This window comes from Asterias rubens, chromosome 2, assembly GCF_902459465.1.
Source record: "Asterias rubens chromosome 2, eAstRub1.3, whole genome shotgun sequence".
In the NCBI taxonomy this organism is placed as follows: domain Eukaryota; kingdom Metazoa; phylum Echinodermata; class Asteroidea; order Forcipulatida; family Asteriidae; genus Asterias; species Asterias rubens.
Genome location: NC_047063.1, coordinates 8,050,682 through 8,073,160, shown reverse-complemented (window position 1 = coordinate 8,073,160; position 22,479 = coordinate 8,050,682). Strand labels below are relative to the sequence as shown.

Below are 22,479 nucleotides of genomic sequence, written 5' to 3'. Positions count from 1 at the left end.
TCCCTGGAGAGCATACAACCACGAGATGCTTAAATTAGCACACTTATACATCTGGGTGAAGAGAAGTAATAATGGTCGAGTGCCTTGCTCAAGGACACAGTGTCATGACCGGGATTCGAACCCACACTCTGATAATTCAACCATCAGAACTTGAGTCCATACAGCAGACCACTCGGCCATGACACACCACGATATATATTCTACTCTAAAATTCTGGGTTCGGATCCCATCTCAGTAGCATGTTGGTTTTTGTCTGCATGACCTGGGTGTGAGGTTGGGTGGGTGGGGGGAGGGACCAAAAGTTGACAATCAAAAGAAATGTGAAAATAAAAGTTGTTTGATAATGACAAGTTGATATTATATTTTGTTCATAGATACAGAATGCATTATGTAAATATATAATTCATTTCAGAAGAAAAAAATCAACACATTTCATACTCTGCAAGTATCAACTACGGCTACAAAAAAAAGAAGAGATTTCACCCAAACTGGAAAATTTAAATTATTAATCTTTCCCCCAGAAAAACAAAGCAACACAAAACTCTTAGCTCTTGTGATTTATCACGAGCAGCTGATATACTAACTGTACATTATATTAATACACTTGATATAATAAAAGGCCATTCTATTAAACATTTATTAACTGATTGCACATTAAAGCTAACCCTAAAACACTACAAACGAATATCAAGAGTTTTTAAGATGAAATATTTTGTAGAAAAGTATGGTACAGTGGCTGGCCTGGTTCAATTGAAATTCTCATTACATGAGGGTTCGAATCCCACTCGGGAAAGTACTGAATATAGAGTGCTTTACACACCTTTGGCGTGTATGGATTAAACAAAATCAAATTCTTCATCTTTGATACCAAAACCGTACAGATATCTATCGGATAATCTAGGTGGTCTAGTTGGATAGACACTGCTCTTGAACTGCAAAGGTCGTGGGTTTGAATCCCACCCGAGTAATACCCCTGTGGATTTTTGTTCACAGGACTCGGGGGAAAGTACTGAATATTATACACATAATGAATGTTTATGAGTGCAATGGTGCGAATATGTTCATGAGTTGAAAGATGGAATGTTCTATTCAACGAGGCGGAGCCGAGTTGAATGGAACATTCCAGCTTTCAACGAATGAACATATTCGCACCATTGCACGAATGAAAAACATTCATTATTTGTTTTATATAACATCCAAGTAGATCTTTGTCATTTTGATTGAAAGACACAACTTTCAAAACAAACAAAGCGTAGGCCTACAATTTTTGATTGTATAATCCGAATGCTAGTAGTATTAGTAATTTTACTAATATTATTCCTTGCAGTAACACTGCTGCGTTACAAAGACGCGCACGCAGTGATGTTTTTACTCAGCTTTTTCGTTCCATCCGAAAAGTACCATTGCACGCTGGCAGCATGCAATGGTACTTTTCGGATGGAACGAAAAAGCACGGTGAGTGACTCAGCGTGCAATGGTACTTTTATTTGCTATCACTTGACGGACAATCCTCCAATCAAATGGCAAGGATCGGCTTGGGTGTTATATAAAGAGTGCTAACACACATCGGTGTAAATGAGTAAAACCAAAACAAAATGCTTCATCCCTGTTGCAAATTTGACATCTACTAACTTGTTGGGTGGTATCCTCTGCTAAAATAAAGGATTCAAACTGACTCATGTACTGCAACCTCCCGATCGGCAAAGACTGGTTTCCTTGCACACACACGTCAATCAGGCCTGGGACTACGGGCAGGCCACGGAGGCCATGGTCTCTGTTTTCCTTGGTCTTGTTTCCCTTTAAAGGTTTTCCTTTGATTTTAAGATTTTCCAATGGAAGTGCCCTTCACAAAATGAAAATTGCCTTGCCCTTTCAAAGATGAAGTGCCAGGCCTGCGTCATTGGAAATTGTGTATGTTTGGCACCTGGCGCTAGACTTCTTTTGCATTACTACATAAATGCTTGTCCCCCCATTTAGTCTTGAATTACACATAAGCTTTAACTTGTCACTGAGTAATCTGTTGTCTAACTTTGTCTATTGCCACGACTGCGCCTAACGAGAAAAATTGGTCAGTGCATTTTTGAACAGGACATTTTGGTTCATTATGTTTATTTTCAGAGCAAAATTTGTGAGTACACAGACAGCATAGTTTACAGAATCTACCAAGAGAACATTACTTTAAGCGACTCTACGCTACATCTTCAGACTCTAACAATTTTTACTACTTTTAGACATGTTCGGATATGTACAGATTTGCATCTTCTTAAAATTGACACGGAATCCTTTTAGCAAATTCTTTAGAACCGTCCTCCAGATTTGACGCTTCGGGAACCAGTTCCAAGCTGTTGGTTGATGCAGCGGTTATTACTGGTACTACCGCCAGAGTTCTTCTCCGCCGTTTTATACAAACCGACCTTGAGCCGGCTACGAGTTCTATCCTTCTCGCTCTTCAATCGTCTGGTGGGGAACGGATTATAGGCAGACTGACTGGATTTACTAGGAGTGGCACCCCCGTTTGACTGGTACTCGTATCTGTTCTCATCATCATTATCATCGTCACTGTCTGAGTTTGGGTAGTCGGTACTTAGCCATGGTCTATACGCATTTGACTGTCCATACATTTTCGGGTTACCGGCCCCTTCGACAGCGTGCTGCGCAAAACCCGGCCGGTAAGCCTCAACGGCAAAGTTGAACTTCCGTTCCTGGACGAGTGGGCTGACTGTCTCTTTGGTTTTAGTAGCTGAGGGGGTTTGTAGATCACTGGTACCTTGCCTGCACTCAGTACCTGATACACCCTTATGATGGTCATCGGGAAAACTATCCTTGAGTTTATTTGAACCGTTCTGCTTCGGTGTCTTAACCTCAGTCGGGTTTTGAGTCGGGTTTTGAGTCAGGTTTTGAGCCGGGTTTTGAGTCGGGTTTTGAGACGGGTTTTGAGAAGAGTTTTGAGCTGGGTTTTGAGTCAGGTTGTGAGCTGGGTTTTGAGGCGATTCATCTACCGTATGATTTTCAGTATGCTTGGTGCTACAGGCGTGTTTGGGACTTCCAAAGTCAATCAGCAACCCCACCGGTGGCTCAACGTTTGATTCTTCGCTATCTTTATCTTCAATGTCATCATCTTCAGAGTCTCTCTCGTTCCCGCTGAGACGTCTCGTCTCAAGTCTCTCCATCTTAGACTCTTCTCCGTCACCGTTGGATTCTCTTGCAGAATGGACGTCCTCCTGGGACACTGCTCGACTTGTGGTGGGAGTATCTCGATCAGAGTTTTTGAATACTGTACCAACGGAGCTTTTCCTATTCTTCTTACCAAGACCTTCGATAAACAAGAAATTTGTGTTCAAAAATAATTTGTTAATAATAAATTACAAGGGAAACTGACTGGTCAAATTTAAAATGGTTTTGGTTGAGCAAAGACAAAATTACTGGAGCAGAATTTGAACCAATGACCTCCCGATTAATGCGACGGTGTGGCAGGAGATTCTGTCCCCCACACAGCAAACTGTGTACAAACTACTTCTGATAGCTCTCTCTTGAAACACCCCCTTCATCGCACGTTAATTTTCTGTATTGCAGACCGATTTTCCTGGAACACAGTCGCTCAACTAACTAAGCTATCTAGCCCACTTATGCGTTCTCACTGTATGACTTTTGAGAGGCACCCCCGAATAAAGTTATTGACTTGGGTTTATTGGTTTAAATCGTGCTCTAGTCACTTTGTCTTTATCTACCCCCACAAAAACAGTATTTATTTAACCTTCATACCAACACAACTTACTTATTAAACGACTTCTTACAGTGATCAGGGCTTAAATTTAGGTGAAAAAAAACCCACAAAACTTCAGGGTTTGTCGCTCAAAACTTTCACCGGACTAGAGCATTTGTGACAAGACCGGAATCAAAATTACAAGAACACTATCTACACAGTTTCATTATTGTTACCTAAACAAGCGCAGACTGTGGAATGAGGTGCATTGTGGGATATATATGGATCAAATTTGGATACCAGCTAGACCACAATGCACCTAATTCCAAGCTTTAAGCGCGCGCCCCGGTATTTGCGAAAAGGTCTATTGAGACTAGTTCCTTACCATGTTTTCCTATGAGTAGGTGATTAATCGCAGACGGAGAATCTAAACTTGTAGAGAAGGATCTCTTGGGTTCCTTGTGTCTTCGTCCTGCAGGAAAAATAATATCATCAATTTATTCACGGACTATCTGTAAATCCTCTTGAACAGCCTTTTAGAGGGAAGGTGGTATACGTTTGGTAATCACTCTTAAAATTAATGACAATAAAGACTATTGGTTAGAAGCCTAGAGCAGCTTTCGATAGTATAAGGCACTTTGAGAACATTTCACTTTCAATGTGGTTATGTGAAAAGATATTAGTTTTATGCACCAAAAAGAGAATCAGAGAAGCGTTACTGGGGTCGATTTCACAAAGAGTTAACTTAGGACTAGTCCTAGGAAATATTAAAAACTGATGGCTAGTCCTAAGTTAGGACGAGTTACTCGTCCTAACTCAAGATAAGACTGGTGTTAACTCTTTGTGAAATTGACCCCTGGCCAGGGAACTTCAGAAGATTTTACGAGTGAAAGTGAAAGGTAGTCCCTGTGGCGGTTTGAGCACTTGACACCATTGGGAAACAAGGGACAACTGTGACCGGGTAGATCTCATACGGAAGGCGGTGCTTTTGGGAACAACAAGGATCCTGTAAAAGACCCTTGAGATCTAAAGCCCAGATCATACTTCCTGCGAATGCGATACGAATTTTGATGTCACAAATTTGCAACAAATAATTCGCAACTCCTGCGAAACACTCATGTGGTGCAGAGCAAGTATTAACCGAGCTTTAGGATACGGGGTATCAGACGTAGCCCGACACGAGGAGCTACTGGCACAAAAGAAAATTTTTCTCTTTATTATGCATGCTGTGATAAAATGAAACAATAATAATGATAGATGAAAATTTGCATCGGGGATAAAGAATCTTAATTTTGGTTTTACCCATATACACAGATGTGTGTTAGCTCTGGAGTATACAGTGCTAACACACATCAAAGTATATGGGTAAAACCAAAATTAATAATAATAATAATAATAACAATAACCAACCTCTATCATCTTCCTTGTTCCCAGAGCCATAGATGACATGGGCCTTTTGTTGGCGCCTCTGTATTCTCCAGTACTGTTTCTTTAATGCATAGATATCCATATTCATCCTTTCTAATATCGATGTTGACAATCGCTGACCCGACGAATCTTCACTGCTACTAGCTCCGTAAGCCCCTGGACTGGCGCGGGTTATATCACTGGGACTCGCTGATGACTGCTCAAATTTATCACCTGCACATTGAAAAAAGATCAAATAGCATCTAAATAAAAAACTGTATACCCAGGATAAAGAGGAAGAAACACAACTTGAATCTCTTCCAGCTGATGTATTTGACGACTGTGATCGTGAAGCCCGGTTCATACTTCCTGCGAATGCGAATGCGAAGCGAACATGACGTGATTTTGACGTCACAACCCTCCTTTCGCAGCGATATTCGCAAGTGAGTCGAGCAAAGTTGAACTGCTACAAAATTTTTCGTTGCGAATTTGTGACGTCAACATTCGCATTCGCAGTAAGTATGAACCGGGCTTGAGAGGCTGAGTGAAAGCGAAGGAGAGGAACAGATTTGTGATACTTGTTTGAGCTTGAGCAATGAAGTTTTTTGTTTGTTCTGTTGTCACATAAGCATCCAGCACTTTGTAGAAAACGAAGAGCTCTAGCCAAGGTGGGACCTGGGGGCACACAAATTTTCAGTCCAATCACCCCTGTACAAATTGCAATAGTCACAAAAATTAAAAAAAAAGGAAGGAAAAATGCATCTTTGTATAACTAAAGAGTAATGAACGATTGCAATAGGGCATGCCACAAATGCCATATGAGGATGTGGCCCCCTGCAGCGTACCCCTTCTAAAATAAAAGCATATCCCCCACCCCCACTGACAAACCCACTCCCCTGCCCCCCCCCCAACCAAACTTAGGGAAATGCCCCCCCCCCCACTGAAAAAGTCCTAGCTACGGCGCTGCAAGTACTGCCTTGTTGGAGATTCACTGGTAGTTGGGCTTGGCTTGGTGGTACGCTAAGGCGGGAACAGGAACTATTTAGGAATCTTGTTCACATTCTAAACTCCCAGACAGTCAACAGGAGAATCAGCACAGAACATTTACCTGCTTCTAGCCGTCCCTTGGCCGGCGACGTCGGCATCGGGAACAGACTTGTGAAACACGTCACCATCATCTCATCCTCATCCATATCAGCCTCCTCGTCACTCTTCCCTCCTTCCTTCTTACCCCCTCTGCGCTTACTGCCACCTCCAGCCCCGCCCCCTCCATCGGACTTCTCGGGGAGGGGTCCCAGCGGGGAGAAGGGGGTGATGCTGAACATGTACTTCTCTCGGATCTCGTTTAGATGAGGAAAAGGGAACGGCGCCATGGAGTAGATCGTCTGTGGATATCAATGTTTTATGATGTCAGTCTTAAAAATTAATTTCTGCACAACAATAGTAGATTTTAAGATCAGGGCCCAATTTCACAGAGCCGCTTAAGAACAGATCAAGTTTACCAGCCCAAATACCATGTCACATGTACAATTTGAGACTGGTATCCTGCTGATTTCTGCTAAGCATGGCTGGTCGAACAGAATACACTACCTTCCCAATGTTTTTACAAAGCAATTATGGGGAGTGAAAATCACAGAGCGTTGCAGAGCATTGTTATACCTCGGTAACAAACTGTGAAATTTGATTGGTTGAGAACCAATCATGTGACGCGCAACAAAAACGTATGTTACATGGCTCAAAGGGCCGGGTAACATGAAAAGTGATGTACACCAGTGTACATCACCTTGATCGTTCCCAGCGTTGGTCGATTTCCAGCTCTGTGTACGAAACAACCGCGGGTTCGAGGGAATTGTTTCTTGTTCGTCTGCTTATTAAACAATGAAAAGTTCATCGTAATAAAGTTTGAAGATGACAACAGAACTTCGAGAAGAGGAATAACACCTAAACAAAGGTATAACAAAACAATTGTTGCACGCTGTGACTGGGGTCCATGGGTTTTGTACACCCTCGAGGGGAAATGACATCCTCGGCTTCGCCTCGGGTGCCATTTTCCCCCTCGAGTGTACAAAACGCTATGAACCCCGTCACAGCGTGCAGCAATTGTATAATGTTTTTAGGAGAGTAGCATTAGTCCATTGTACATGCTAAAATAACTTTTGTCTCCTGAAGACAAGCAGAGTATACTGTTTGAAACGGGAGACTAAACACCGGCTCTTTTCAGAGCCAACACTCCCTCAAAGAGATCTTACACATGGTTGCATTCGCAAGTTTACTATTAAGTATTTACAGTTACTTCTTAATTTTCGTCTCACTGAGATGAAAATTGTTTAACTCGCCTCTCAAAATTTACAACACCTCAGCAAGTAACATTTTAAGGGAAGCTTTCTACCACCATTATCTTCAAACTGTGTAAGTTAAATGTACATCTGTGGAAGTTTGTGTTTTGTGTCGTACAAAAAGTACCCAAACCCTTTAAAGAAAAACAAAAAAAGAACAAACGAATGATTACCTGAATGAGTTCATCTCCTTCAATGATGTTTCCCTTCAGCATCTGATTACACAGTTGGCCCATGGTGCTATAAAACTCATCAGCACTATCTATTTCAATCAATCGACTGTAAAGAAACAAATATGTATCAGAAAGGAGTCTGGGTTTGAGACTTGCATGGCAACTCATGTGAACTAGGAATAAGCAACAAGGGAAACTGACTGGGTAAATTTTGAAAAGATACTTGTACCAGCGCACTACAACAAGACAAAGGTCTGAAATTAGGGGTCATACACTAACCCCTGTGAAAAGGATCATAGGGAGCATGATTTCCAGTACCTTCTGTCCCTCTCCGAGGTGAAAGGAAGTGCAGCACAGTAGATGCATGCCTGCGCACGCAACAGAATGGAATGAACACGTCAGCTGTTTAAACGAGTGGCAAAATAAAGTATGCTTAAAAAATGCCTGCCTAAAAAAAATGCGTAAATTTTGCATCATCCACGCAAAGTGGTTAAGATTGTCCTTAAGCTAAGACTAAAATGGCTTTCAGCATTCATTAAAATGCCCTCTCAAAAATTACAAGGTATTTGTACTTACTCTCCAAGCTTGGCCCATATAGCCAAGGCAACCCGTAACAGAATCTCAGAGCCTTCCAAGAAGATGCTATCCCATACCCTGAGTACTAAGGACTTGGGAAGACAGGTTGCAAACAGGGTGAGAAACCACTGCATGGTGAAGACATTGGTCAACGGTGGCTCATAGCTTCCTAAAAGTGAAGAATAAACAAGAAAACAAAAGGTAATCACTTTATTCCTTTATTTATAAGAACTAGTTTTAATAAAGTGATTTATCTATTGCCGTCTGAAAGCGGCTATCATTTATTTCCAGACAGATTTTCACGTTTTTCAATTATGAAAACTATTTATGTAACACCCTATAAAAGTTTACAAGGTGCTGTGGCTCATTCAGCAGCTACTGCTAGAAACACCAGGGCAAACCCCTTCTCTTAGCGACAAATCTTTATGTCCATTTCAAAACACACAGTACCAACAGCTTAACGTCCCATCCATAGGATGAAGCATCATGGTGAAGTGTCAACAATACACAGGACCATTATTGCTATGTCCTCTGGACTGGAAGTAAAGCACTTTACTTCCAGTCCAAAGGACACAGCAATATGGTTTAGTGTCTTGCTCAAGGATACAAGTGTCAAGACCAGGACTTGAACCCATACTCTGCTGATCGGAAACACCAAAACTTGAGTACAGTGCACTTGCTCAGACACAACACACCACAGTCAACCCTCACTATTAAGAGCACTGAAATAGGAGGTCAAATGTACATTTGTACAGACTCGGACGGCCATGCAAGTGTGGTTTCTGACAATTAACAAGCCTTGAGGTGTGACGTCAGTTACTAAGGCTAGCCTCCAAGTTGTCTGTAAAAGTTGCCTTGTGTGACAAGGCCTTAGAACAACTCTAGTGACAACATGTTTAGCCTTACCTGACATGCCATCATTGGCAGTCTTCTGGAGTTTATCAAGGTGCTGAGCCAACTCTGGTAGCTTGAAGCGCAACAGCTCACGGAACACTGCCATGTCCACGGAGAGCGCCCTCAAGTTATTAGCAAAGTAACTGTCTGGCAGCACGTGATCAATGAGGAATATCATCACCTGGTTTTATGAATAGAGGGGGAAAAAAAGACCTTCAGTTTCAGATTGAGTTATAATGGTCCAACTTTTACAAGACATCCGGGCCCAATGTCATGGTTCAGCTTACTATAAGCAAAGAATTGGCACTTGCGGAAGCAGGGAATGCTTTGCTTACGTCAAGCATATTTCATGGGTTAGCGGCAGATTTTGTCTTGTGTTACAAAGCTAGTGCAAAAATTTGGCGCTTGCAAGTAAGCAGAGAATGTACATATTGTAAGGAAGAATTCGGAGCAGAGCCATGAAATTGGGCCCCGCTCTAGCAATGCAAAGGTCTGGGGGTTCAAATCCCACCCCAGTGATTTGCCTGTGGATTTTTGTTCACAACCCAGTGATTTGCCTGTTGAAATCTGGAAAGTACAGAGTATTCAGTGCTTAAAACACATCAGTGTAAAGGTAAAAAAAATTATAACATATTTTCCCAACATTTCGTTTTTCCTTTTTTAAAAGCTTCTAGAAAATTTGTTTGCTTAAAAATTACCAATGTCATCGTGAAGGCGTTTTAAAAGACATAATACACTTCAAGTACACTCCATGTTAAAATAATATTGGATCACTGCGGTGATGGAGGGCTTCAGAAGTTATATCAACAGTCCTAAGAGGAAGTCTCCCTTGTACAATCATCTTGAACGACACAATAACATCTTGATGTATGCTGAGAGATTTCCACGTTAAAAATGTATGCAATCAAACCATTAAGTCAACTTTAAGCACTGTGTTAATCGTAGGATTACAAACAACACTGACCTTTAACGCATCGTCCTCCACTCGTTCCATAACCTCAAGTATGAATGCAGCCAGTACATTGAATCCTTGACAGTACCCAACGGCTTTATTCCAACGAGCATAAGCTAAGAGGACCCTCTTGAGTACAACACGATCATCTTCAGCATCCTGACCACAGAAACCACTGCAACCTGTACGATGTAAATCCTGTAAACAATCACAAAGCCATGTCAAAGATTATCCAAACTCTGGTACTATTTTTTTTCCTTCTAACTTAAGAGTCCACGATTTCAAAATTGAGTTACTGTCTTGAGAACTATTTTTATCCTTCTAACTTAAATGTAAGAGTCCATGATTGAGTTACTGTCTTGAGTAACCACATTGAGAAACCATATTGAGTAGCCGTATCAAGTTAACACCTTGAGCTAACAACTTGAGTAACTATGTAGGATTTGAGGCATTACATGGTGAGGTATCAATATATATTCGGTTTGCGGTAACACCATGTGTGTATCTACTTGCCAGGTAGAGTTTGTTCTTAAAGAACGGTCTTTCTTTATTCTACTACCGCGAAGTAGATTGTTTGGGGGTTCAGGAGACTTCTCAGTTCTGAAAAGAACTGTCCTGCTAATAAACTTTTACCGGGGCGGATGGTATAGAAATAGGCTGGGACTACTACTTCAGCTTATGGGATCGTAATTAACTGTACTACCGTGGAGTTAGATCTTAAATTGGTCTCAACGTTTTGACTAGCTTGCTCTAGTCATTGTCTTGAGTAACCATCTTGAATAACAGTCTTGAGTGACCATCTTGAGTAACCATGTTGAATAATAATATTGAGCATTCATATTGCGCTACCATCTCAAGTTACAATCTTGAGTAACCATATTGAGTAACTAAATTGAGTAACCATCTTGAGCTAACAACTTGAGCAATCATCTTGAATAACAGTCTTGAGTTACCATCTTGAATTTAGTAATATCAGGCCTTAAACTTCAGGCCCCCTGAAAATGCCTTGGTGCCCTTGTTTTTTCAAAAACGAAGCATATGGGCCCGACTAATTAAGTTACCATCTTGTGTAACTCTTTTGAACAACCATCTTAAGTTCCCATCTTACATGAGTTACTATCGTGAGTAATCATTTTGAGTACCCATATTGAGTAACCATCTTTGAGTGAAGATAAACACTAACGCCATTGTGTTGTTTGACACTAAGGCTGTGTCCGAGTTGGCAGCTACATCTAGGGCTACAGCTAGAATTCTAAGTCATCATGCGTTGAGGTATTGACCCCTTGCACGCACGTCACACGCGGCGACTGTGCCACGCTCACCATTTTGGTTGGCAAGATTATTCTGATGATGACGTCCCTAAAATGGGTCAATATGAAGTCCTTAGCAACACCAAATAGCATAGCAGCTGTAGCCATAGCTGTAAACGCCAATTCAGATATGGCCCAAGAATGAGACATACCTTAACAATCTGGACTCCGAGGGTGTCGTCGTCCGGGTTGCTTCGATCATTGAACGTAAACCTCACTGTTTTCGGCCAGTCCAACTTCAGATGTTTGATATGACGATTGGCTAAACTTAGCCACACCGACTTACGAAACTCATGAGGGAGCCCTTTGGGGAGTCTGGCTACCGCACGTAAGGCGTCGTACCACTGAGAGGGTTGGAAAGAAATGATTAGTCAGAATGGAATAACACATCAAAAGTGTTTCTTTAGATTCTATTAGAATGAAAAGGTACCACGCTACATATCGAGCACCAAATGAATATGCCACGTCTCAACCCAATTTAATAGCCACATCTGACACCTCTTTGTTCGATTTTGCTTTTGTATTTACTTCACATCTCTATTAACTTTTACTTCTCTTTTGTTTTCATCTCAAAGCGCATAGGGACTTCTCTGTGATTGTGATATGCACTCTACAAAATGGTTCATTATTACAAGGGTTTGATTAAAAATACAGTGTCATGAATATTTTCTAAGACCTGTGAGTAATCTTATTTAAAAAAAATAATATACATGTTATAAAATCGTCATGACATACTTATAGGTGATGTACAATACTTCTATACTTACAGAAACTTAATTTCCAATATGTATTATAATTTATTTTTTTAACTTAATTTAACACCCCAAAGTAGTATCAAATATGTAGTATTTGTTATTGTTCGACACCAAAGTTCATGTAATAATGTCCCTTTACATAAGAAGAGGCACACCACGCTACATATTGAGCACCAAATGAATATGCCACGTTTCAAACCAATTTTATAGCCACACCTGACACCTCTTTGTTCGATAGTATTTAATCAAACTTGAAGCAGAGGGGTATGGTACGCTTCATTAATTCTTAGCGCAAATAAATGCAATGTCTTGACACAAACGCTATCTCTCCCAGGAGATCTACAAGATGGGGGTCTACACGTCTCAATCGGACATGTCTTCATTAATCTGACCTTAATTATGGTTTAAGAATAATAATAATTATAGCATGCATTTAAACAGCACTTAATACAGGGTATTAAGAAGCTTTAAGGTCAGTGGTTTATTCTTAATCCAGACCATAGGTTCAAGCGTCACTACGCATGTTTGTTGCTGGTCAGTGATCAATCATGGGTCAACTAAATGTGGGCACTCTTAACTTGTTTCATGTGGCGAGGCAACATTCTTTCTCTAAGCTAACATTTATCAATAACATTTACCTGACGAAAGGCTCTTTTTCCTGGGAGGGGCTCGATACTGAATTTCAGTCTGGCATCTACACCTATAAACACAAGAAAGAAAAAAAATCAGTCATAAGAAACAAGAAAACAGAAACATACATTTGGAAGGAGCAAACCTCTTAACAAAAATCATCTACCAGGCCTTGCACTTTATGTAAAACAGCCAACTGGGCTAGTAAACTGTACTATTAACTTGCTTTTTTTCTATTTATCTGTGTCACTCTTTTTGAGTTAAACCGGTACAATCTTCACTCTAAATTGAGTTGAAAGTACCCGTCCTTTACTCTCAAAAGAGTTGACTGCCATATGGCTCTTTGCAAGAGTGGTATGGTGGAAAAAATGAGTGGTTTATCACTCTTTTACGTTACGAGAGTACATGTTACATCCATACTAAACATAGTATTTTCATCCTGCAAGGCATACACCATTATGTGAGACATACTTCATGTATTCATTATGACATGCACACCCCCAGACTAACCTTCATTAAGTGCTCATGGATTGAGTTCATGTCAATGCACATCCCGAATTAGCGTCAAATTTATCGCCACTCTTGCTGTTCTTCCTCCATGGATGTTATAAATTATTGCAACGTCACAGCCCGAGTTTTTGCCAAAACAAGGTCGGAAAACTATGGGAAGCCATATTATGCAAAGCCAAGTAGGCACGATTGTAGTAATGTTACACAAATATTCAAAAATATTGTTGAATTTGTTTGGAAACAAAGCAACCAATCATGGGATTTATCTTTGTTTCATTGAAAATTGCAGAAATGCTGAATTTGGGCACAACACAACTGAATGTTTTGCCATCATGTTGGACGTCCATGCCAACCAGCAAAGTTTGTTTAAATCAACAAAGGAAAGGTCTCAAGACTGATCCAAGTGCGCAAGTCCAATATTTTTACAGAAACATAGCGTATCCCATGCAATTTGTTCCAACATTGTCGCAGATACCATGTGTCTGTCTCTCCCATGTCACTTGGCCTGACCATGTCAATCAAATATTAGTTTAAAACTGAGCTGCCCAACAACCATACCTAATCAGAGTACTTCAAACTCATATATTATGAGATGTTACATAATCAGTTCTGTTTCAAAGTATGTCCAAGGTGCTACAACATACCTCTCTAGTTTACACTACCAGCTTCTTTCAAAGCTAACACAACCCATAAGAGATATTCCATGGTTGCTACCACAACCCTCTTTTCAGAACCAACACAACTCATAATGTCCATGGTGCTAGAAAAAGAACAAGGCAAACACTATATTCCCCTCCAGCTGGCTTCGCCAACGGGCATAAAAATAATAATTGGTGCAACCACAGCCAGAAAATGGTGACATCAAAAAGATCTTAAGAATAATTATAACTAATTAAATCAACTTGTGGGTACAACCACATGTGAGAATTGTTGACTCTGAAAAAAGCTGGTGTGGCTGCAAAGACCACATCAGGGGCCAATTTGAAAGAGCTGCACAAAAATTAAGCACAATAAAATCATGCTTACCAGAATAAGATTACCAGCCAAGCTACTATATCACATGTACAATTTGTGACTGACACTCTGCTCATTTCTGCTGAGCCAAGAGCTGTTAAGCAATATTTCTATGAAATGGGGCCTTATTTCTTTTCAGAGCGAACACTCCTCCAAACAGAGATTTTAAAAACACAAGCTTGTCTGCAAATTATGTTCAAAGAGTCTACAAGTTATCTTCTTGTTTTCCACACCCATGCAAAGCTCCAAACATCACTTAATATCTTACGTCTTTTCTGAGACACAGCTTGGAGTACCGCAGTCAGTACATCTTGATTTTTATTGAGCTTCGCAATGTAACGATCACGTCTCTTCAGCTGCTTAATCAAACGACCAGAAAGAACCGCCACACTGTGCTGTAGATCTCGCACCATGTCCCTCAGTTCGCTGTTACCTACAAGTATGGATAAATAACACATGGATTCAGTAAACAAAGTTGAGACAAATTAAGAACTTATTCTGCCCCAGTGAAGAAGTTAATAACGAGAAGGTCCCTCGATCCACATAGCGAAAGTGGTAGTCCCTTTAGATTTTCTACCATCCACCCAGGTAGTAGTTACATGTAATAAGCACTGACAGTTCTTTTCAGAACTGAGAAGTCTCCCGTATTCCGAAAATCTACTTCGCGGTAGTTGAGAAGTCTCTGAATTCTCAAATATCTACTCTGCGATAGTAGAATCATGTAAGAATAAAGCAGGATAGTTCTCAAAGAACATACATACACACATGTATGTAATCTACCCAGCAAGTAGATAAACATGGTGTAACCGCAGACCAAATTACCATATGGATTGATGAAGAAAAACTATGTAATTGGTTAGTTTACCTCCGGAATCTACAAACTCTTCAGAACTAGACACTGGTTCTTCCCTTCTTAGAATCATAGCGCTCAATCCAAACTTAAGTCCTGTCTTGATAAATCCAGAAGGCACACTGATTATTGCCACTCCAGTACACTGAGTAAAATTCAGATGCTTGAATGTGCATAGTTTCAACTAAAGACCATCCCTGCCAACAGTTTAGTGTAGGTATAAAGAGTGAGGGAATGTGTGTAGGAGTTACCACTCTCAATGAATGAACACAGAAAAAAGACTTCTTGAGTCTTGGATCAAAAGATGTGAGTGAGCAAAAGGAATGATTGGAAAGCCACACAGTTTAGACAGACAGGCAACTCAATGGAAGTCTAGGCCACTGTAGGAGGTTTAAAGGATTACCTGGGAGTACATTGTACAATGGAAGAAGTTGGCGAGTAAAGCTAGTGGGCCCTGGACAATTTGGTTGGTTACACCATACATGTACTAGGAGCTGGGACCTGATTACACCATGGAGGAAAGAAGACTGCTCCATGGATACACTTGGCCTGTATGCTTCGTTTCTGAAAGGGCAAGGTCACCATGAGGCATTTACTGAGAGCATTTCAAGGACACCAAGGCAATGACCAGGGGTCGATTTCACAAAGAGTTAGGACTAGTCCTAACTTAGGGCTAGTCCTAAGAGATATCAAAAACGTGTAGCTAGTCCTAAGTTAGGACTAGTAACTTGTCCTAACTCGAGATAAGACTAGTCCTAACTATTTGTGAAATTCACCCCAGGGGGCATGGAAGCAATCGCCTTTGTGAAGTACATCAGGTCTGATAAATGCATGGCAAACTGTTGTTCAGTGTAGCCTGATACAAAGTACATAAGTGCATAAGTGAGGCAACTGGTCAATGCCCTATGAAATGTTTCAGCATTTACATGCATTAGGGCTTAAAGGTAACTGGTGCGGTGCCCTCACGTGTTTATAATTAGTTAGTCAGTTTGTTTCACCATCAAATAATCCATGTGCTGACACCAGTAAGATTTGTGCATGGTTGTCTCGGAAATGCGAACATGTATGTTTTGTTTCGATGTTGAATTTGGAACTTCACTACATGTATACATACAAACCCCTCCCCCACTCTGTATTTTGTATTGGTACTGCACCAAAGGCGCCGCAGCAAAAGCACATGTCACCACAACATTAGCTGTGGGTGCTGTGGCGTGGGCTGTTTCCAAGCCTGCATCCCTACCAGGGGTTAGTGACGAGAGGTAATTTTTAAAGCGCGCTGCCCATGGTAGCGAGGCTGAGACCACCTGTTTGCGTAGGCTGGCTCTTTCTATATAAACAATGAAGTGGGGATGGAACAAAAGACACGATGACATGTGGTTATTCGGTAACATATGGTGGTACTATCAGAAGGCTGACTGAATTAAAATATGAAATGGCTGAGCCGTGAAGTGTCTACCGCTAACAGCAGTAAACAACTCACTCCTGTAAATAACAAATAATAAACACCAGAAGGTTTCTGAACATTGATGAATATATGGGTGGCACCACAACATACGTAAATTCTGTCCATGGATGGCTACCATCAACCACAGGGGATTATAACACATCGGATTCCGAGAAACTCCAACAAACTTGCAACATAGGTTTCTTCACAGTCCTATTCTTTTTTTGTGCACACATGACACAAAAACTTACTAAATGCTGAAAGCATAACACTTAACAGGCTGATACTTGGATTGCCACCTTCCATGCCACTTGGTCATTGCCTTGGTGCCCCTGAAATGCTCAAGTAGTTACAATTTCCTCATAGGGTGTCCTTTACCCATTTATAAAACAAAGCAGGCTGGGTTAGCCAAAACCCTATTCTTTTTTATTACAATTGCTAAACGCATAATTCTTTTCTTCTAAGTAGCATCTTTTTTAGTTTACTTCCCCATTAGATAATTTGTTTAATGTAAATTATTAGTTAGGCCTACTGTTTGATAAATATTTTGTGAGTGTAATTCCCCTTCTAATGTTAATTAATTTAATTAATTGATTCAGGTTTTTTGGTAGAAAAACATTAAAAGCTCTCTTAGTGTATGTGGTCGCAAACAAAATAGGCCTACACACAGATCAAGGATTTCAAATATTTTTTGATCGATAAGTGTATCAATGAATTTTAACCTTGGAAGAAATAGTTAAAGCTATCCTTTATTCAGAATTGTCAAAAATTATTAACTCAAACTTTCCAATCACAATTTCCTCATAGGGTGCCCTTGAACAAGGAGAAAATTTCTTGGTGGCCTTGCCCTTTCAAAATCGAAGCATACAGGGCTGTCAGAATTAAAGGGAAGGTACACGTTTGGTAATTGTCAAAGACCAGTCTTCTCACTTGGTGTATCCCATCATAACCATAAAATAAAAAGCCTGTGAACATTTTGGCTCAATCGGTCATCGAGGTTGCAAGAAAATGATGAAAGAAAAAACACCCTAGTGTTGGACGAATTTGTGTGCTTTCAGAACAGAAGAAAAGACTTCTAGCTAGAAGTCTTTTATTATTTTAGTAAAAAATTACCTCTTTCTCAAAAACTACTTTACTTCAGAGGGAGTCATTTCCCACAATGTTTTATACCATCAACAGCTCTCCAATGCTCGTTACAAAGTCAGTTTTTAAGTTAATATTTGTTTTGAGTAATTACCAAACGCGCACCTTCCCTTTATTCCATTGCCTCTAAGTCAAAACAATCACTTGTGTGGGAAAAGATGCCTTGAATTATTCATGGAATGCAAATGTGTCATCATAGTCCAATGCACAGATATTAATAATCATGCGAGAGATGGTCAATCCAGGGGGTTAGCAACCTGAATCCAATCTGATGGTACCAGCATCTTCACTATTAGATGAAAACCCGCTTTCATTGTACACAGTGACATAGCCATCAAAATGTTGACTTTGAACTGTTAAAATGTGCAAAATATACATTTTGTGCAAGTATATTAAAGCAGTGTTTGCTTTTTAATATTCCTTTTGACGCCACATTTCGAAGCTCGTGAATTACGCCAGAAATTTGCTGTTGAGCCCATGTATACATGAAATTGCTTTTGTCCTCGCATCATTTCACATGGCCTTCAGGAGATTCGCAGTTAAATCCGACGTACATGTGTTTAAACCAATACCTGTCCTGTCCTTATTGATGCCAGTAAGGACAGGGGACCAGTCTAGGTTTGCCCTTAACTTGTATAGTTACTAGCCAGCGGAACCAGTTAGCTTCATTTCACTGGTCCCTTGCTTTGACTCTTTCTTTGACTATTAAATGTGCCTTATAATATTAAAATTACATTGAAAAACCCAAAAGAGCGACCGTTCCTTTCAAAATGATACCAGGTACCTGCAACTCTAACTAATTCTCCACAGAGCTTTCCCTTTTCTGATCATTTTATACAAGGTTGATGGAAACTTCCCAAATTTAATGCCTGGTACAATTACAAAACACAAGGTAATGAAGCGTTCAACATGTTTACTAGGTACATGAAGTACCGCCCTGACAAAAGCCATTACATTTAATGTCAAGTCTTTTGTTAAAATGGACTACATCAGGCCATGAATTAACCCACAGTAATTGCAGTGGTGCCCCGTACTTTTACTGTGGTGCCCTTTGCAAAAATCCAACACAATTTGTATATTTTCCTAATATAAGTGCCCCTTACCAGAGGAATAGTGCTGTGCCTCTTCCAAAAATGAAAGTTCAAGGCCTGCTACATGTACATTATACTAGTACTACACTTTGCTGTCAACATTTATGACGCAGGATAAAAAGCTGTATTGCTGGTATTTGAAGTCGCTTTTAGGCCTGTGTGTTTTGTTTTTGGAAAGGCAAGGGCAACAAGGCATTTCCTCCTTGGTAAAGAGCATCCTATGAGGAATTTGTAAATTTGAGCATTTCAAGGGCACAAAGGCAGGGGGCATGGAGGCAATCGCCTTCATTGCCTCTGTGAAGCAAGTATCAGGACTGCAGCTTACATTTCCACTGCCAAAATCATGAATTTGCAAATCATCATAATGTGCTCCTTGGGATGGTTGGCTGCCTATGTATGAATCCTAACAAAGTCAGCGCTTTTATTTGTACCTGGCAGAACCGTAACAATTCAAATCTTTTTAGTGAAATTTGCTGCATCACGATTACAACTTTCAAAAGACCGTTTTGTTGACATTGTAAACGAAATACATACTGTACAATAATAGGCCCTATGACTGAAAGGACCATGTTTAATGACGTACGCTCTAACTGTGCTAATCTCAAAATATGTACAAGGATTTGGAAATATTTAATGTGAATTTTATGTCCGTGTTTACAGATTACTGACAGAGTTGTAATAGCCAGTCCATGAGAAGTAATTTTTTTGTAAAAAAAACTTGAGCAACATTGGCTGTCTAGTCCATATGGTTGGATAGAGAGGGGATTTGATGGGAGAGCCAGGACTTTTAAAATAAGGGAATCATCTACTGTTTACATGTTATAAGATTTAGAGCATTGGTTTTAAAAGTCAATGTTTTATTTAAAGAATTGGTTAGGATAACAAATATGATTGTTTCATTTTTAGTCCGAAAGTAAATTGTGAAAGCGAGAATCTTTTGTACATATTTGTAGCACTAGCGAATGTTGTGTGACCTGTTAGAACTGAAAATAAACCGTATCAGGTTTTTTAAACCTTGCTGTCTGAACGCAAGGTACATATCCCATGTACATGTTGTTCTGTTTTTAAGACTGCCTCTACTCATGAGGTTAAAACAGTTTAAAACGGTTTAGTTAGTATGCTGTCTTTTGATAGCCATTTAAAGTCACCTAGAAATATAGTTTTTATTTTTTCAAACATATTGTTTTAAGTAACAACAAAACAATTTTGTTAGTAATTGTTTGTACCAATTTATATGTTTTAAAAATAGATAAAGTTGTTCGGCTTTAAGAGTAACCTGCTATCCAGAACACAGCAGTTCTTCAATAAAAAAAAAAAGAACAAGACCACAGAACCCGAGTTGCTCACAGTTTGAAAACAGGTCAGCATCACAAAACAGTTACAATAATACCATGCGACTTGTTTCAGCCAGCAGCACTTAGAATCTAGGGTACTCTAGATACATTAAGATCACACAACAGTCCAATCCTCCCAAGTTTACGTTTGTGCTTAAGATTTCCTGGTCTATTCAACCAAGGAGGTCAAACATAAACAACAAAACCTTGCTTAGTAAATCTCAAAAGAATGGAACAGTTCATGTACAACTCACTCAAGAAAATACCTAAGGACAAGAACCAGGCTTTTTTATAGAGTTGTGGAACATGTCTACAGGCCCTTTCAGTAAGTGTGAATTCTCTGTAATTTGATCACATTTGTCTGGAAGCTGAAGATAGAAATTAACGTGATTTCAATTCAGCGTATGTGACTTGACCATGATTCTCATGTACTGGGTTACAGGTAGAATTGACCTTGGTTTAAATCTATTGCTGTAAACTCTATATCTCCTCCTGTAACCTTCCCACAAAGATCAATAACCTTTGTGAACTTAGTTTAATAATCATCAGCACTGAACTGTATGCATCATTTTTGAAAGGGCAAAGACACCAAGGCATTTTCCGAGGAAATTTACAAAAAATTCTACCGGAGCTGCACATTTCAAGGGCACAAAGCATTGACGAGGGGTCCTGGAGGCAATCGCCTCGTTACCTCTGTGAAGTATTAATATGAATAATACTAGGAACTTGTTTTTGTGTAGTGTGCTAGTTGACCACAACACGCCTCAACTTCCACACTTCATAACAATGTACTGGTGAATTAATTACCTTATAGTTTTTTGGCTAATACAATTTGTTTTCAAAATGAAAATTTGTAGCTCACGGTCCTACGACATGCCGTCAACTCGCCGACGGCCGACTTGCCGTCAACTCGCCGTCAACTCATTTTCGTGCCGTCAACTCATTAAATTTACATGAAAAATTTATAAATGGGGCACAGGAGTGTTAAGTCTGGGCGAAACTACATATTTCTCATGGCTTTCGGTGAAAATTCATTCACAAAAACGACTTTGTGTTGATAAAAAAAAATACCAATCATTGACATCTTGGGCCAAGACTAATCAATGTGAAAAAGCAAGATGGCGGACGACAGTTTTGCTGTTTTGAGATAATTTTTTCACGAGAAAAAAACTCAGATTTTATTCCGAAATAAGACCTAAAACTTTCGCGAATTCTCTTTGAGCTGATACTTTACAGTTCTATGCTTATTTTGTGGATTTTAAATGTATATTGGAGGAGTTGACGGCGCAAGTGAGTTGACGGCGAGTTGACGGCAAGTAGCAGGACCCGTAGCTCACTACAAATTTAGAAAATCACTCCCTGCAAAATAAAATGTTTATAAATTTATCTTACCACAAAAAAAGTCTACGTATAAACAAAAAGGTGTAAATTTAACAATATTGAAACTTTTTCTTGCACACATTTATTCTGCAACCAAACAAAACAGTTTTTAGCAGTGGATTTATACCTAGCACCGGGTATCTTTTTTTAGCAAATGTTAACTTTTTCGAAAAATAAGAGTACAGCGTCCCAGTTACTTCATCAAATTAAGTAAACCTATAGAATTCTTGTTTTGCAAAACGGTTTAATAATGTTTATCAGTAAGGAATTCCTCCGAAGTTCAAAAGACCAACTTACATTTAGTGTTGATTTGCGCTTTGGGGAGACGCGTTGATTCTTGGAAACTGTCTCCTTTACTGCTAAGGTAGGCACCTTCCGAGTTGCTCGAATACTCAGTTAAACCATCGCTATCGACACTGTACCGCGAGTTGAGTTGGCATCGGTCGTAAATCTCACACAAGAGACCATCCAAAATGGACGAGTCGCGACGTAATAATGATGATGTCTCCCCCTTTGTCGGGCTGGTTGGCGAGTCGCTGTTGTTGTCACTGTCTCGACTATCCAACGATAGCGTGCTTACTCGCACCCGGCTACCGATGACCCCACTTGACCCAGACGCACCACCATGGATCCCGGGTTCGGAGTCGCTACCGTCCAATCCCTGGGACTCTGTGATGTGTTCATCATTCTGAACATCATGTCCATGACCCAGTCTTATGTTATTTAACTTTAATAATTTGGTCAATGTTGATTCAATATGGCGGCCGGACTGTTGTGGAATTGGGTCCGATTCCAATGGGAGTTCTACCCACTCTGCTGAACCTGTGGAGTGGCCCGGGTCGTCGACGAGAGGAGGTCTTACCTTCTCCTGGTAGGGAATGAAAATGTCGTCGTCCAGTTCGAGATATTCATCCTGAGGAACGGCAGCAGATGGTACGGTACGTCTTTCGGCCATTCTGCCATGTTGGACTGTGAAT

The 22,479-nt window shown here is 40.1% G+C and overlaps 1 protein-coding gene across 1 annotated transcript; it reads right to left on the bottom strand.

Moving 5' to 3' along the window:
• Window positions 1–1,556: 1,556 nt before the first annotated feature.
• Window positions 1,557–22,463, bottom strand: LOC117307007 (TBC1 domain family member 30-like). The gene is made up of 12 exons (XM_033791624.1): window positions 21,800–22,463; window positions 14,529–14,693; window positions 12,745–12,806; window positions 11,504–11,695; window positions 10,054–10,239; window positions 9,102–9,270; window positions 8,196–8,364; window positions 7,620–7,725; window positions 6,219–6,495; window positions 5,114–5,344; window positions 4,089–4,175; window positions 1,557–3,313 (listed from the first exon to the last, which is right to left on the bottom strand). Exons 1-12 carry the CDS (start codon window positions 22,455–22,457, stop codon window positions 2,298–2,300), a joined length of 3,318 nt encoding a protein of 1,105 aa, XP_033647515.1. The 5' UTR covers window positions 22,458–22,463; the 3' UTR covers window positions 1,557–2,297.
• Between the last annotated feature and the right edge of the window lie 16 nt (window positions 22,464–22,479).